At 37.9% G+C, this 15,648-nt stretch overlaps 1 protein-coding gene across 1 annotated transcript; it reads left to right on the plus strand.

Moving 5' to 3' along the window:
* The first annotated feature begins 12,947 nt into the window (after positions 1-12,947).
* On the plus strand, positions 12,948-13,916 carry LOC124247738 (olfactory receptor 1D2-like). Its single transcript, XM_046677341.1, has one exon. The coding sequence runs from the start codon at positions 12,975-12,977 to the stop codon at positions 13,914-13,916; it is 942 nt and encodes a 313-aa protein (XP_046533297.1). The 5' UTR covers positions 12,948-12,974.
* Positions 13,917-15,648: the final 1,732 nt, after the last annotated feature.

A 15,648-nucleotide genomic window follows, 5' to 3' on the forward strand; every position in this document is an offset into this window, starting at 1 on the left:
TGACTAACTGTTTGCCAGTGTCAATGCCATCTTTCAATTGTTGAAATAATAAAGACTGTCCACAACAAAAATACTCTTCAGAAATGAATGGAATTTTCTGAAAAACAAAACTGCAGGAATTTTTCATTTCAATCCTCCACAAAAAAAAAAATGTTTAAATACTAAATGGGGTGTTGCAAGCAAGATGAAAAAGATCACAGGTTGGAAACGCAGGTTGGAATGAAACACCAAAAAGGGGAGGCAAATGAATAAATATAACAGAACATTAACTCAACCAAACAAAAATTATAGTGTCTTGTGAAGTTTAAAATATTTGTAGAAATAAATTCCATGACAATAATAATGTGAAGGTGAAAGGGTGGTTAATGGGGTTTACATGGTCTAAGATTCTAATAGAATCATAGAAATGGTAAAAAAAAAAAAAAAAACCTCACTTGTATTCTATTGTAATAAGTCATGGATGCATGTTGTAATCTCTGGAGTAGTCACTAAGAGAAAAACAAAATAAAATATAACTAAGAAGTATATATAAGGATAAATAGATAATTAAAATATTAGACTAATCCAAAAGAAGACAAGAAAGGGGGAAAAAAGAATATAAAACACATGGGCCAAAAATATTTTTTTAAAAGTATGTTGGCAGATATAAATCCAAATATATCAGTAATTACATAAAACCTAAGAGGCTAAATATGCCAAATAAAGATACACTTTTCAAACAGAATAAAAAATTCAAAACCCAGCCATATGCTGTTTGCAAAAGACACACATTAAATGTAAGGACTCAGAAAGGTTACAGGAGGGGATAAGATGTACCCTGCAGATAATCATCAAAGAAAATATATACAGTGGAGATGTTTTTAAGGCAATAAGTATTACTAGGGATAAAGAGGGATATTTTATAGTTAAAAAGAGGTTAATCTGGCAGGGTGATATCACTATTCTAAATCTGCATGTGACTGAAAGGATAATTCCAGAATATATAAAGCAAAAATTAGTAGAACTAAAAGTAAAATTAATAAAAGTTAAGTAAAAATTTAAAAATAAACAACTTCGTAATTATGCCATTCTAGCATGAAAGCAATCACAGACATTATGTAAATGAATTGGCCTGGCTGTGTTCCAATAAAATTTATTTTAAAGATAAGTGGTGAGTAGAGTTGACTCATGAGCTGTAATCTCTTGATCCCTGATTCAGAGCTTACATATGCAGTGGTGAAATATTCGAAGTTTTCCTCCAAGATCAGTGATGATCAAGAGTCATTTATCACTACATTTATTCAACATTGTACTAGAAAGCTTAGTCAGTGCAATAAGTCAAAAAATAAAATAAATTTAAAATATAGGGATTGGAAAGGAGGAAAAAAATTTCATCATCTACAAACCTGAGTGTAAACATAAAAGATGCAAAAGCATCTACAGACAAACCAATGGAATCAATAGCTGTCTCCAGCAAGATCACCAGAGACAAGATCAATACGTAAAAATCGATTGCATTTCTACATATGGGCAACAAACAAGTAGAAACAAAATCTTCAAAACATTACCATTTGCCATGGCATTTAAAAAGCATCAAATATATAAGAATAAATCTAACAGAACATGGGAAACAACTCTACTGAAGACTACATAACTATGCTTGAGATAAAGAAAACCAAAAAAATGAGAAATATACCACATTCATGATTTAGAACACTCAGTATTACAAAGATAACCATTCTCCCCCAAATTAATCTAGCCTCCATGCAATACAAATTAAAATCCCATGGGGGCCAGCCCCATGGCCGAGTGGTTAAGTTCTCGACCTCCACTGTGGCAGCCCAGGGTTTCACTGGTTCGGATCCTGGGCATGGACATAGCACCGATCATCAGGCCACATTGAGGTGGCATCCCACATGCCACAACTGGAAGGACCTGCAACTAAGATATACAACTATGTACGGGGGGCATTTGGGGAGATAAAACAGAAAAAAAAGAAGAAGAAGATTGGCAACAGTTTTTAGCTCAGGTGCCAATCTTTAAAAAAATAAATAAATAAAATAAAATCCCAGCAAGTCTTTTTGAGGAAATTGACAAGCCTAATCTAAAATTTATATGGAAATTCAGAGCCAGGATTAGCAAAGGAAATACCGAAGAAAAGAACAAAGGAATTAAACTATATATCAATCCTATTGAAAGATATAGTAATTAAGGAGTGGAGTATTGATGCAGGGATAGACAAACTGACAAATAGAATAGAATAAAGAATCCAGAAACAGATTCACATATGTACAGACACTTGACAACGATAAAGATTTACAGTGCAATGCAGTAGGGAAGGACGGTCTTTTCAATAATGGGGACTGGACCTCAGCATATCCATACTTGTGAAAGAAAAATGTATCTTGAGCTCTCCTTCATATGACATAAAAATCAATTCTACATTGATAGCAGATCTAAATGTGAAAGATAGAACAATATATCCTTTAGAGAAACGTATAGGAGAATATTGGCAAGACTTGGCAAAGATTTCTTAAACAAGATACAATAAGCACTAATTATAAAATGAAAATTGATAAATGGGACTATTTTAAAATTGAGATCTTCTGTTTCTCAATACTCATCATTAATTAAATGAAAGTCAGCCACAAAGTTGAAGAAGACATTACTATATACATCTGACAAAGGACTCATAACCTGAATACATACAGAACTCCAGAAATCAATGTGAAAGAGACAGATAACCCAATAGAAAAATGGGCACAAGACTTGAATAGATAAATTACACAAGAGGATATACATATGGAGAATAACCATATGAAAAGGTGCTTAACTTCATTAGTCAGCAGGGAAATGAAAACTAAAACCACAGTGAGACACCACTACACACTACCAAAATGCTCAAATGACAAGGATGGAAAGATAGAAAGTCATGTTAAGAATATGGAGCAATTGTAACTCTCACACACTGCTAGAAGGAGGATAATTGTTACAAGTATGATGGGAAACTGTTTAACTTATCTTATAAACTGAAAAATCACCTGCCCTATCATCCAGAAATTCCACTCCTATCTATGGGTGCCCAAGATAAATGTGTACCTGAACTATTCATAACAACCAAAAACTGGAAACTACAAATGTCCATCAATCTACAAAGACATACAACAATGTGGATGAACCTCACATATATAATGTTGAGTAAAAGAAGAGGACAAAAAAAGAGAGTACAAAAGGTATACTTCCATTTCAACATAGTACAAAAATGGGTAAAACTGATTTATGCTGTGAGGAGCTATGGGAGTCACTGCCCTTGCAGGAACATGACTAGAGAAGATGGCAGGATTTCTGCAAGGGTAGTAACATGTTTTTTATCTGACTGCTGGTTACTCACGTTTGTTCAGTTTGTAAAAAGTCTTGCCAAAATTTTCACGCTTGTTCTATGTCCTAAAACATTATAAGCATCGTCATTTCTTATTCTGTCTGATTGTTATATTATCTGGAGGCCCCGTATGCCTTTCAGCTGTTGCTTCTTGCTTTCAGTATCTTATTTCCTTTTGTGTCTGCCTATCTTTGGTTTTGTGCTTGACATTGTGTTTGAAAACATAACTGAGAGAAATGTTTGAGGTCTAAGTAATGTTATTTTCCTCCAAATATGACTTTTTTTTCTTTTCTTTCATACTTGGAGTCACTAGCAATCTGGGATCACCCTAATCCAAGTTTAGCGCTTAAGATGTTCCAGACCTCTGATGACTCAAAGCCAAGCTGCACAATGTGCGACATCTTCTTTATTTCTGCCTTAATCTAACTCCTAGAGCTCCTTTTAGGAATGCTTCCCAAGGTGGAGTTGGTTTACTCCTTGTAAACAAGACATTTCCCAAGACCATTGCTTATAGATACCAACAATGGAGCGATTATCCAGGCTCATCTCAACAAGCTGTCTTGGGATTGCCTCCCCAAGGCCTCTCCCAAACTGATAAATAGGCCTGATGTGGTCCCAATTCAGCCTCTTTCTTTATGAGCTTAGGATCCAGCCATCAGTTCTCAGACCCACTATCCTCATCAGGGCATAAACAGCCTCACCTTCTGTCTCCTCTTTTGTAGGGACTGATTATCCAGGCACCAAATGCCCTGCTTCCCACCATTAGTCAACAGGATGAGTCATCAAGTCCAATTCAGAAAGCAATGTCTTAGTGTCCTTTACACCCTGATTGAAACTTCATCCTATATAGGATAAAAGTGGAGGTGGCAGAACCAGAGAGCTCTGGGCCAGCACAGAGCAGTGGGTAAGGTCTGGACATTTCTGGCTCATGCTCCCTCTATTCTCCCTTCTTTATTTCTTTCTTCTCCATTTTTCTCTCTCACAAACACACACATTTTGAATGTCTTCATATAATCTAACTCCTTTGCACTTAAAGGTAATGTAACAATCCCTCCCATCTTTCCAGCACTCTACAATTTTCAATGAGCTCTTTTACACATGACTCTCAAACCTGCAAGAAAGGCTTCATGGTGAGATGAGGAGGCTCAGGGAGGTTGTAGAACCTCTTCAAGACCACATAGCTGGGGCAACAGAGGACAAGAGGCCAGTTCTCCAAGGTCAAATGTGGAGCCCCTTTTTCATACTCCCTACATTCTCCCCTTTCCTCCCAGCCACATTGCACAGGGGTTTGTGTCTCGAACGCTGTCTGACCACACAAGTGTTCAGAACCCGCTGACTCTTATGGACTCAGAGCAGGGCTTCCAAAAGCATATAAGCAGAATCACTGGGTGCTTGCTGAAAGTGACTTGGTTCTCAGAACTGAACCAGTGTTTCAATGGCAGGGCCTAACAAAAGCATCACAGGTGATTCTGATGCACACTAAAGTGCAAGAGATGCCTGCTTTGAGGGTGAGAAAGCAGAAGTATTGATTCCTCTGGGTGTCCTCTGACTTTTCCCAGCCCTCTTACCTGCCTCTTACCCTCCCTCCTGTCAGGCACATGTCCCAGAGCACCCTGAATCCAGGCAACAGACTGCAGAAGGAAGTCCTTTCTGATGAGGTCTAAGGAGATGGAAGACCTTTGACTCCATGGCAGAAACAGAGGTGGTGGCAAGTGTGCCCAGGGTTTGGGTCACTCAGGAAGTCACCATGGTGCTCTTTTTCACCCTCTGGTCACTGTGGGTCTTGGAGTTGTCTCTGGGATGAGCCCATCAGTTCCCATTCTCATTGAAACACTTTGCTTTTCTAAGAGGCAAGCATCTTACCCCTTGCTGACCTCTTGGTTCCAGGTTTTCTATGTCCTCCCTGTTTTAGGCTAACAGAGAGAAAACACATGGCTTGGAACTCCTGGTCAAAGCCTCATCCCTGCCACCAAATCACTCAGTGACCCTGGGCAAATCTCTTCAGCTAAAACCTTCCCTTAAGTACTGAGAGAATAAATGACCTCATTCATGGAGTAGAACCACAGGTGAATTATATAGTAACAAGTAAGAGATGTGGGAAACTGTACACACAAATGTCTCTAAAGCCTGTGCTAAGAGTCACTCCCATTTCCACTCAAATTTCAAAGGAGTACCACATGATAACTCTACAATTTGAATGTTAGGGTTAAAAGAGCACATAACTATCACCTACCTCCACCAGAAGCTTGAATCAGCTCTGAAATGATCGCTCAGCCCACTATATCAAGCAGCGTGTTCAAATGCCTTCTATGATGGGGAATTCACTTTCAATGCCAACTCCCTTTATTGTCATAGCACTTGTCTTCTGGGAGATAGCCAGGCTCATCTTCATGTCTTTTTTATTTTCTAGCTCCTGACCTGGCCCATTCACACCCTTTGTATGGGAAGTCCATAATGATACATTTCCTCTCTCCCATGTAGACAGTACCAGGAACCAGCCACGAACAAGTCTTCCCTAGGACATCCTGGATCATTCCCTACAGACACAGCTGGGCTGAGGCTGTTGCTGACTGCATGGTAGGCAGAGCCAGGGCCAGGATGAAGGCAAGACTTGGGCCCCTGATGCCTCTTTGTCCTGAGAGCAGGGTTTCCCACAGGAGGGGATTGGGAGATAGTCAATGGTATGGTAAAATGGTAAAGAATAGAACTCCCTTTGTGATCCCCAAACAGCACCTTCTATTTACACATCAGTTTAAGGTTGGAAAATTGCTTCCTCATCCAGTATTTCAGCTCTTCTCTAAACCCACAGTGAGCTAGGCACCATTACTCTTGTCTAACATGTGGCAGAGTCGTTAAGGCATGGAATTAGAAGGCAGAAAAGGGAGGTCAAATCCCAGCTCCATGAGTTACCTGTTGAGTAACATTAGGAAACTCATTAACCTTCTAAGTCTTGGCCGTCTTAACTATAACATGGAAAAATAGAAACAGTGGTGTTTTGTGAAATAAATATAGTACTTAACATATATAAAGCACTTAACACATTGTCTAACCAAGTATTCAGTACAGAGTAGTTGTTTTCTCAAAAAACACTTGTATGTGTTAAGCTGGGACATGGACTCAAACTTCTGACTCAAAATTTCCTTCCACCGTATCACAAACAATGAATATCTGGGAATTCAACTCTGTTAGTGGACATAACGAATCCAATCATTTGCTCAGTGCTGTGCCTCCCCATTTCCCCTCCCTCAATCTTACTAGGTAAGAATAAATTACACTCTTAATTTGTCAATTATCATGAAAGCATATATATGTGGAATATATACCTATTTATAATGGTTTCATTGTGTGCCTTTAATTGTATGGATTGTGCACTTTCTTTAACTATTACTACATTTTTAACGAGGCCCTATTTAACATCTTATGCCTACATATATATGTTTCTATCTGATTATATTTTAAGATAAATCCCTAAAACTGAGATTGCTCAAAGGGATATCCTATTTAAGAGCTTATGATATTGAATGTCAGGTTGTCCTCTAGACAGCTGTGTCTATTTCCTTTCATCAAATATAAAATTGCCTGCTTCTCCCATTTTTTGATAAGTAGTGAAGCTATATGTTTGTTCACATGTTTACTGACTTTGAATTTCTTCTTTTGTGAATTGCATGTTTGTGTCTGTTACTATTTTCCTATGCGGGGTTGGTTATTTTATTATCGGCTTATACTCGGTCTTCCTCTATTTGGCATATTAAGCCTTTGTCCATCACATACATGGCAAATATTTTTTCCTTTTTTGCATTTTTTGTTTGTATTTTGTTGTTGTATTATGGTGTTTTGATGAGGGAAAAAGACAATTTTTCATTGTGTTTCCTGCATTCAAGGCCATTCTTGTGAAGAATGTCCTCACATCATTTTTTTAATGAAACAATTTAATAGGAGAAAATATAAGGGATATTTACTTCCCTCCTTTGTGAATATACCACTTCAAAATGATCAAAGAAATGTAAAAAGTAATTTAAAAATCTGAAAACAACTCTGGGAAATAGATGACATGATAGGCCAGGAACTTAGGGAAATCACTGCATGACATGGAGAAATGGGTTTGGATTGAGGAACAAGCTGTCAGGTGCCAAAAGAGCCAGCGGATCCAGCACAAAGTCCCCCCAGGGACTGCAGGGGAGAAAATTGGCAGGTGATTGTCTTCAACAGGGTCCTGGAAAACCAGCAGGTGAGGAACAGCAGGGACTGGGAATGAAAGCAGTCAGTGGGACAGGGAGAAGAGCAAATTGAAATACACCAGGAACTGCCCCAGGGCTTGGAGCCAGAAGGAACTGACTGCGGCTTTCATCCCATGGTTCCCTTTTATGAGAGCAATGGGGACTGAGGAGAAGGATGGCCCAGAAAGAGAGCCATTGCCATGGCCAGGAGACCTTCAAGAGCATGAGCACTCACAGGGAGGAGAGGAAAGAACTGCCAGTAGAGGAATGGCATTCCCTAGTGCCTCGTCTCTCAGTTTCTCCTAAATTACATCCCATTGTTTGTCTTGTCATTCATCATCTTTACTTCGCTATTCTTTTCTTTTGTGCTCTGGGGGACGTTTTAAACTGATATTCCAATTAATTGATTCTATCTTCTGCAGTATCCAAACTACTCTTTACTACTCCAAGATATACTTTTTTCCTGGTTGACTTCTTTTTTGACACTTTATTGAAATATAAATCACATATCATCCAATTCATATAGTAAAGTGTACACTTCATTTGTTTCTAGTATATTCACAGATATGTGCAACCATCACTTCAGTCAATTTTAGAACATTTCCATCACCTCAAGAAGAAACCCTGTACTCTTCAGCTGTCACCTGTTACCCACCACCCTTCTCCCAGGCCTAAACAACCACTAATTAACTTTCTGTCTCTATAGATTTTCCTATTCTGGTCTTTCATACGAAGGGAATCTTATAATACGTCATCTTTCGTGACTAACTTCTTTCACTGAGCATAATGTTTTCAAGGTTCATCCATGTTGTAGCATGTACCACTACTTCATTCTTTTTTATGCCTGAATAATATTCCATTGTAGGGATATATGACATTTTGTTTATCCATGCACAGGAGACAGACATATGGGCTGTTTCCACCTTTTGGATATTATAATGCTGCAATAAACATTTATGTACCACTTTTTGTGTAGACATGTATTTTCATTTCTCTTGGGAGATACCTCAAAGTGGAATTTCTGGATCATATGGTAACTCTAAGTTTAGCCTTTTGAGGAACTGCTAGACTGTTTCCGAAATGACTGCACCATCTTATATTCCCACTAGCAGCATACGAGCGTTCTGATTTCTCTACATCCTTGCAAATGCTTGTTATCATCTGACTTGTTTATGCTATCCATGCTAGAGGGTGTGAAGTAGTATCTACTTGTGGCCTTTATTTCATTTCCCTGATGACTAATGACGTTGAGCATCTTTTTGTGCACTTACTGACCCTTTATATATCATCCTTGGAGAAATGTCTTCAGAATCTTTGTCCATTTTTAATTGGGTTATTTTTCTTTCACTATTGAGGTATGAATTCTTTATATATTCTACATGCAAGTCCCTTATCAGATATATAATTTGCGAATGTTTTCTACCACTCTGTGGGATTTCTTTTCACTTTCTTGATGGTGTCATTTGAAGCACAAACATTTATTATTTTGATTAAGTCCAATTTACTTATTTTTTCTTTTATTGCTCATACTTTTGTTGTCATATCTAAGAACCCTTTGTCAAATCCAAGGTCATGAAGATTTGCCTATGTTTTCTTCTCAGAGTTTCATAGTTTTAGCTCATATTTTCAGGTCATTGATTCATTTTGAGTTAAATTTTGTATATATCCTGAAGCAAGAGTCCACCTCTTTGGCATGCAGCTATCCTGGTGACCCAGCACTATTTGTTGAATGACCTTGATATCTTTGTCAAAAATCGGTTGACATTAGACATAGCATATATTTCTGGACTCTCAGGTCTCTTCCATTGGTCTATATGTCTATCCTTGTGGCAGTACCACATTTCTGTTCTTCATTACTGTTGCTTTGTAATAAGTTTTGATATTGAGAAGTGAAGTCCTCCAGTCTGTTTTTGTTTTTTCAAAACTGTTTTGGCCATTCTAGGTCCCTTGCAATTCCATATGATTTTAGAATCAACCTGTGTTGAGCTCTACAAAGAAGTCAGCTGGGATCCTGATAGGGATTGCACTGAATCTGTAGATCTATTCAGGGATTATTGCCATCTTAACCATATTAAGTCTTCCAATCCTTGAGCATGGAATTGTTTTCTGTTTATTTAGATCTTTAGTTTCTTTCAACGATGTTTGTACTTTTCAGAGTATAAATTTTGCATTTCTGTTGTTAAATTTATTCCTACAGATCTTTTTCTTTTTGATGTTATTGTGAACGGAATTGTTCTCTTAATTTCGTTTTCAAATTGTTTGTTGCAAGTGTAAAGAAATACAATTGATTTCTTATATTGATCTGGTATCCTGCAACCTTTCTGACTCCATTTATTAGTTCTAGTAGTTTTTTAGTAGGATTTTCTATATTCAAGATCATGTCATCCATGAATAGATATGGTTTTACTTTTTCCAATCTCGATGCCTTTTTTAATTTTTCTTGACTAATTGCCTTGGCTAAATTAAATTTTAATTTTGATCTTTCTGCATTGCTTGAATTATTCACGCTGTAAAGTTTTTGTCTTTAATCAATAGTTTGCAGTATAGTAAAAAGAAAAGCTATTTTTATTTGGAAAAACAATTCTATGGAATATCTTAAAATTTATATCTTAAGCTATTGAAGAAATTCCAACAAATTCCAAATATTAGAAAGTGACAATAAATGAACACAAGTTTAATATGGAATCTAATGCAAACCAAATCATACCAAAAGATGATAAAGATGACACATACAGAAAAGGACTATAGATAAACCTCATTTATAAATATGACTATAGAAATCTAGATAAAATATGAGAAAATCAGTTTCAGTAGTTTATACTGGGAATGTTAGCATGTTTCAACAGTAGGAAAGCTATTAACATAGTATATTTTGATAAGCACTGAAAAGAGTTTGATCAAAAATGTAACAATCATATTTGATTTTTGAAATGCTATTGGTAAAATACAAAGAGACAGATAGTTGCTAAATATATACATTCACTTCTGTTTAAATCCATTTACATCAACCATGCTGCTTAAAACTCTTTACTGCACACAGAATAAAAATCTTAAAATCTTAACAAGGCTTGCATGATCTGATCACTTCTTACTGCACAACCTCATATGCCACTGACATCCTCTTCACTCCAGCCACACTGGCCCACATTTGGTTCCTGAAACATAAGATCTTCCCTACTTCAGGGCTGTTGCATATACAGCTGTCTTTCTGCAATGCTCCCTGACCAGTGCTTGACAAGATTGGCTTTTTTGTCCTTCAAGTCTCAACTAAAAAGACACCAAAATGTGAGCAGTAGTTCTCTCTCTCTACATGGCAGGGTTTGATATAATTTATTTATATTTCCTTTTTGGTATTTTTAAAACTTTTTGTTACATACACATTAAGTTTTCAAAAGGAAAAAGACACAGTAATTGACATATAAAATTGTAAGATATTTAAAGTGTACACCACAATGTTATTTTAGTCTTTAGTAAATTTGAAATATTTGGTAAGATACAAAAGCTTAATCTAACTTTTCCCCAAAATTCTTAGACAGTTGTCCCAATGCCATTATCGCATAATGCAACCTTTACCTGTTATCATAATAATTCACTAAACCCCACACGTTCTTGGCTCTGTTTCTGAAGTTTCTGTCCAGTACTATTGACCTGTTCACTCCAGCACCAGTATCACACTGTTTGAGTCCTTTATCTTTGACAGAGAAACTCTCCCCTTCTTACACTATTTTTTTACATTTCCCCAGATTATTTTCATACTTATTTTTTTAATTGCAGTAACATTGGATTATAACATTATAAAGCTTTCAGATGTACATCATAATATATTTTGAATTCTGTGTAGATTATATCATGTTCACCACCCAAAAGCTAATTATCGTCCATCCCCTCACATGTGAGCCTACTCACCCTTTTGCCCTCCCCACTTTCCGCGATGGTAACCACCAATCCGTTCTCCATTGCTATGTGTTTGTTTGTCGTTGTTTTTATCTTCTACTTATGAGTGAGATCATTTTTAGATGAAATTTAGTTTAGCTTTTGTTTCCTAAAAGCCATGTTAAAACTTTGACTTTGAATATGTTAATAGTAGAATTTGCACTTTTGCAATATTTCCGCTTTCTATTTGGAAACTTGGTATGTCTATCCATTTATTAAATTTTTACTTTATGCCTCTCCAGAGAATTTGAAGATTCTGCCTGATTCTTGTTAACATATTAATGAATCCATTTGTTTGTTGATAATGTGGATGGGATTGTTTCACACTGGATTTTGACCTTATTATTCCTCATTATGGTTTATATATTATAATAATAGGCAATATTTGTTGAGTGTTCACTACATGCAAGCTCTTTGTGTTATGCAATTTGTTATTTAATTTTATCCACACCTGACCCATTTTTCAAATGAAGAAATGGAGTCTTAAAAGAGTTCAGGTAACTTGAGGTTTCACAACTAGTGAACTCAGGTAACTGAGGTTTCACAACTAGTATGTGGCAGCACTCAGACTTGAATTCCAGTGTTCTGACAGCAGAGTCTTAATCACTGCACTATGTGACTTATGAGAGCACCATTAGTTTTTAATCTATTCATTGTGTGACTGGCCACTTTACCAGAATGTCTTTTTATTTCTAATGGCATTTCAGTTGATTACCTTAGGTTTCCTAGATAGATCATCCTATCAGCAAATAACGATAATTTTTTCTTCTCCCTTCCAATATTTTTACTTATTCCTCCTTTGTCCAATTGTACATTTCCTATAATGCATACCCCTGTTTTAAATACCCATTTAAAATCTATGCAATATCAAAATATAGCAGACTAATCTCTAAGTACTTCAAGAATATTGTGAGGTGATAGGATTTAAAATAAGACATAGTGGGGCCAGCCTGGTGGCCAGTGGCTAAGTTCGTGTGCTCTGCTTCAGTGGCCTGATGTTCTTGGCTTCCAATCCCAGGCATGGACCTACACACTGCTCATCAGGCCATGATGTGGCGGCATCTCACACACAAAATAGAGAAAGACTGGCACAGATGTTAGCTCAGCGACAATCTTCCTCGATCTTCCTCAAGCAAAAAGAGGAAGACTGGCAACAGGTGATAGCTCAGGGCTAATCTTCCTCACCAAAATAATTAATTAATTAATTAAAATAAGACATACACATTATTTCTATAATATTGAGTATGCCAGATTAGACATTGCTGGAATATCTAAGTTGCATAAAGATTTTCCATGTTATGCTTTTCTGTTATTACTTGATCACCTATATTTTTTAAAAATTCTAAAATTTAATCTAAGGTATTTTTAATGCTGAAAAATAGCTGTTTTTGCTTATCTGAATGTCCTTACTCCATTGAGTACACTATAAATGTTTGTTGTTGCTAATATTGCAGAAAGTTGGGGAAATGCATGGAGGAAACCAGAGTGGAGTCTCAGAATTCCTGCTCCTGGGGATCTCAGAGAGTCCTAAAGAGGAGCAGATCTTGTTTTGGATGTTCCTGTCCATGTACCTGGTGACAGTGGTGGGAAATGTGCTCATCATCCTGGCCATTGGGTCTGACTCATGCCTGCACACTCCCATGTATTTATTCTTGGCCAATCTCTCCTTCACCGACCTCTTCTTTGTCACCAACACAATCCCCAAGACATTGGTGAACCTTCAGTCCCAGAACAAAGTCATCTCCTATGCAGGGTGTCTGACACAGCTCTACTTTTTAGTCTGCTTGGTGACTCTGGACAACTTCATCTTGGCCACGATGGCATATGACCGCTATGTAGCCATCTGCCGCCCCCTCCACTATGTAACAGCCATGAGCCCTAGGCTCTGTATTTTGCTCCTCACCTTGTGTTGGGTGTTCTCTGTCCTCTATGGCCTCTTCCTCACCTTCCTCATGACCACGGTGATCTTCTGTGGGTCCCGGAAGATCCACTATATCTTCTGTGAGATGTATGTCCTGCTGAGGCTCGCATGTTCCAACACCCAAGTCATTCACACAGTGCAGATTACTACAGGCTGCTTCATCTTCTTCACCCCCTTAGCGATAATGATCATGTCCTATGTCTGGATTGTCAGAGCCATCCTCCGAATACCCTCAGCCTCTAGCAAGTACAAAGCCTTCTCCACCTGTGCCTCCCATTTGGCTGTGGTCTCCCTCTTCTATGGGACACTTAGTATGGTATATCTGAAGCCCCTCCAAACCCACTCCATTAAGGACTCAGTAGCCACAGTGATGTATGCTGTGGTGACCCCCATGATGAACCCTTTTATCTACAGCCTGAGGAACAAGGACATGCGCAGGGCACTGGGAAGATTTCTCCTAGGAAAAGTCTTCCAGAGGTCAACATAAACACAATTTTGGAAAGGGCATTGAGGTGGAGACTGAGAATTTCCTCTACCATATGCAAGGCATTATCCTGTGGGCCATACAGGAGTGATTAGCACACAGATCCAGCTTAGAATGAGTTTATTGATTTGTGGTAAAGAAAAGACAGGCAAGTGTAACTCAATGTCCCCCAGACCTCACCAGCTTTGGTTATAAATAAGGTCACATTAACAGTAATACTAGATGTTTGCAGAATCAAATCCTTCAACTGCCTGACCACAGTCCCAGCCTTATCCAGACATATCCAGTTAAAGGCTAGGGAGGTCACTCATGCTCTCTAACAGATATCCACTCATGTACCTGGGCTATGGCCTTCTCTAAGGAGCCTGCTGCCTGTAAGCCATTTATAGAAGACACTTTGTGCTACCCCCACTGCAGGTGTCCTGGGTGAGGCCACCCCGTACCTGATAGGCTGAAAGGTGGAGCTCCCTGCTTCTGTACTGACCCATAGTCCTTCTGGATACAGCCCCTGCTGTCCAGGCAGAAATGACAAGAAGATTCTTCTCTTTTGCTCTGGGTTGATTTTTAGCCCTTGGGCTCCAAATCAATACTTCCTCTCTTGCCTTTTTCTGGCATTCCTTTTCTCTGAAAGAAGTCAGATCTCTTCCTTGGGAAGTCCATCCTGTCCTTTACTTCCATGGCTCCTCACCTCCATCTCTTCTTCATGGAAAAACTCCATCATTCCCTCTAATTAAACTTTCAAACATATCAACACACACTCACAAACGGCAGCAGTGGTGGAGGCAGTAGACGGGGGTGGGCAGGTAATTGTGAGACCCAAGCTCTACTAGGTTCAACATGCCTTGTGACAATGCAACGAATAGAAAGTGAATCGTAACTAATGAGAAGGTGAGTCACTGATTTGTGGCAATTTGAAAAGAGGGAGCAATCCTTTACAGAGGAATCAGCAGAGCCGGTATTTAACCTAGACTTTGATGAGTAGAGTTGAATTGATTGATGTTCCTTCAGTCATTCATCAATTCTTTCCATTGATCATGGTTGAATGTCCTTTAGGGGCCTCAACCTGGATTCCAAACGTGAATAAGAAGCTCACAGTCTACTGAGAGAGGAAAAAATTACAGACAATGTAAATGGACCAAACTCATCAATTAAAAGGCAATGTTTGATAGATTGATTAAAAAATTAAATACATGTATTTAAAAGAGATATACTAAAAGAATACATACTTCTTGAAAGCAACAGAAGAGAAACGGGTATATTTGGAAAATGCTAATCAAAAGAAAGCTGAATGTAGGTATATTAACAGCAGATAATAGAGTCTTCAGAGCAAAGAGCATTGTTAGGGAAGGAGATTGTTACTACTCAGGGGAAATTTGAGATATACCACAACACTCTAAATCAAGCGAAGTTTAAGCTCTTCAAGTTTCCTCCCCCTTTTCCTGCAGGAACCTGATCCAAGGCCCCTATCTAATTCTTAATTTATGGTTTGTGTTATTTTTCTTATACAGGACCCTAAATTATATAACTTCAGGCCCCAAAAATCTTGATCTGCTCTGTCCCTTCTTAAGTCACTAAGATAAAGCAACTTTAAGTATGTGTGTTCCTAAAAAAAACTCTGAAAATATGTGAAGTAAATCTGGTATAACCACAGTGAAAACTTATAGGATCACCATCATGAAAGGAAATTTTGGCAGGCCTCTTGATTATTAGTGGGTCAGATGGACAGAAGAATGGG

Source organism: Equus quagga, chromosome 11, assembly GCF_021613505.1.
Source record: "Equus quagga isolate Etosha38 chromosome 11, UCLA_HA_Equagga_1.0, whole genome shotgun sequence".
Classification (NCBI taxonomy): domain Eukaryota; kingdom Metazoa; phylum Chordata; class Mammalia; order Perissodactyla; family Equidae; genus Equus; species Equus quagga.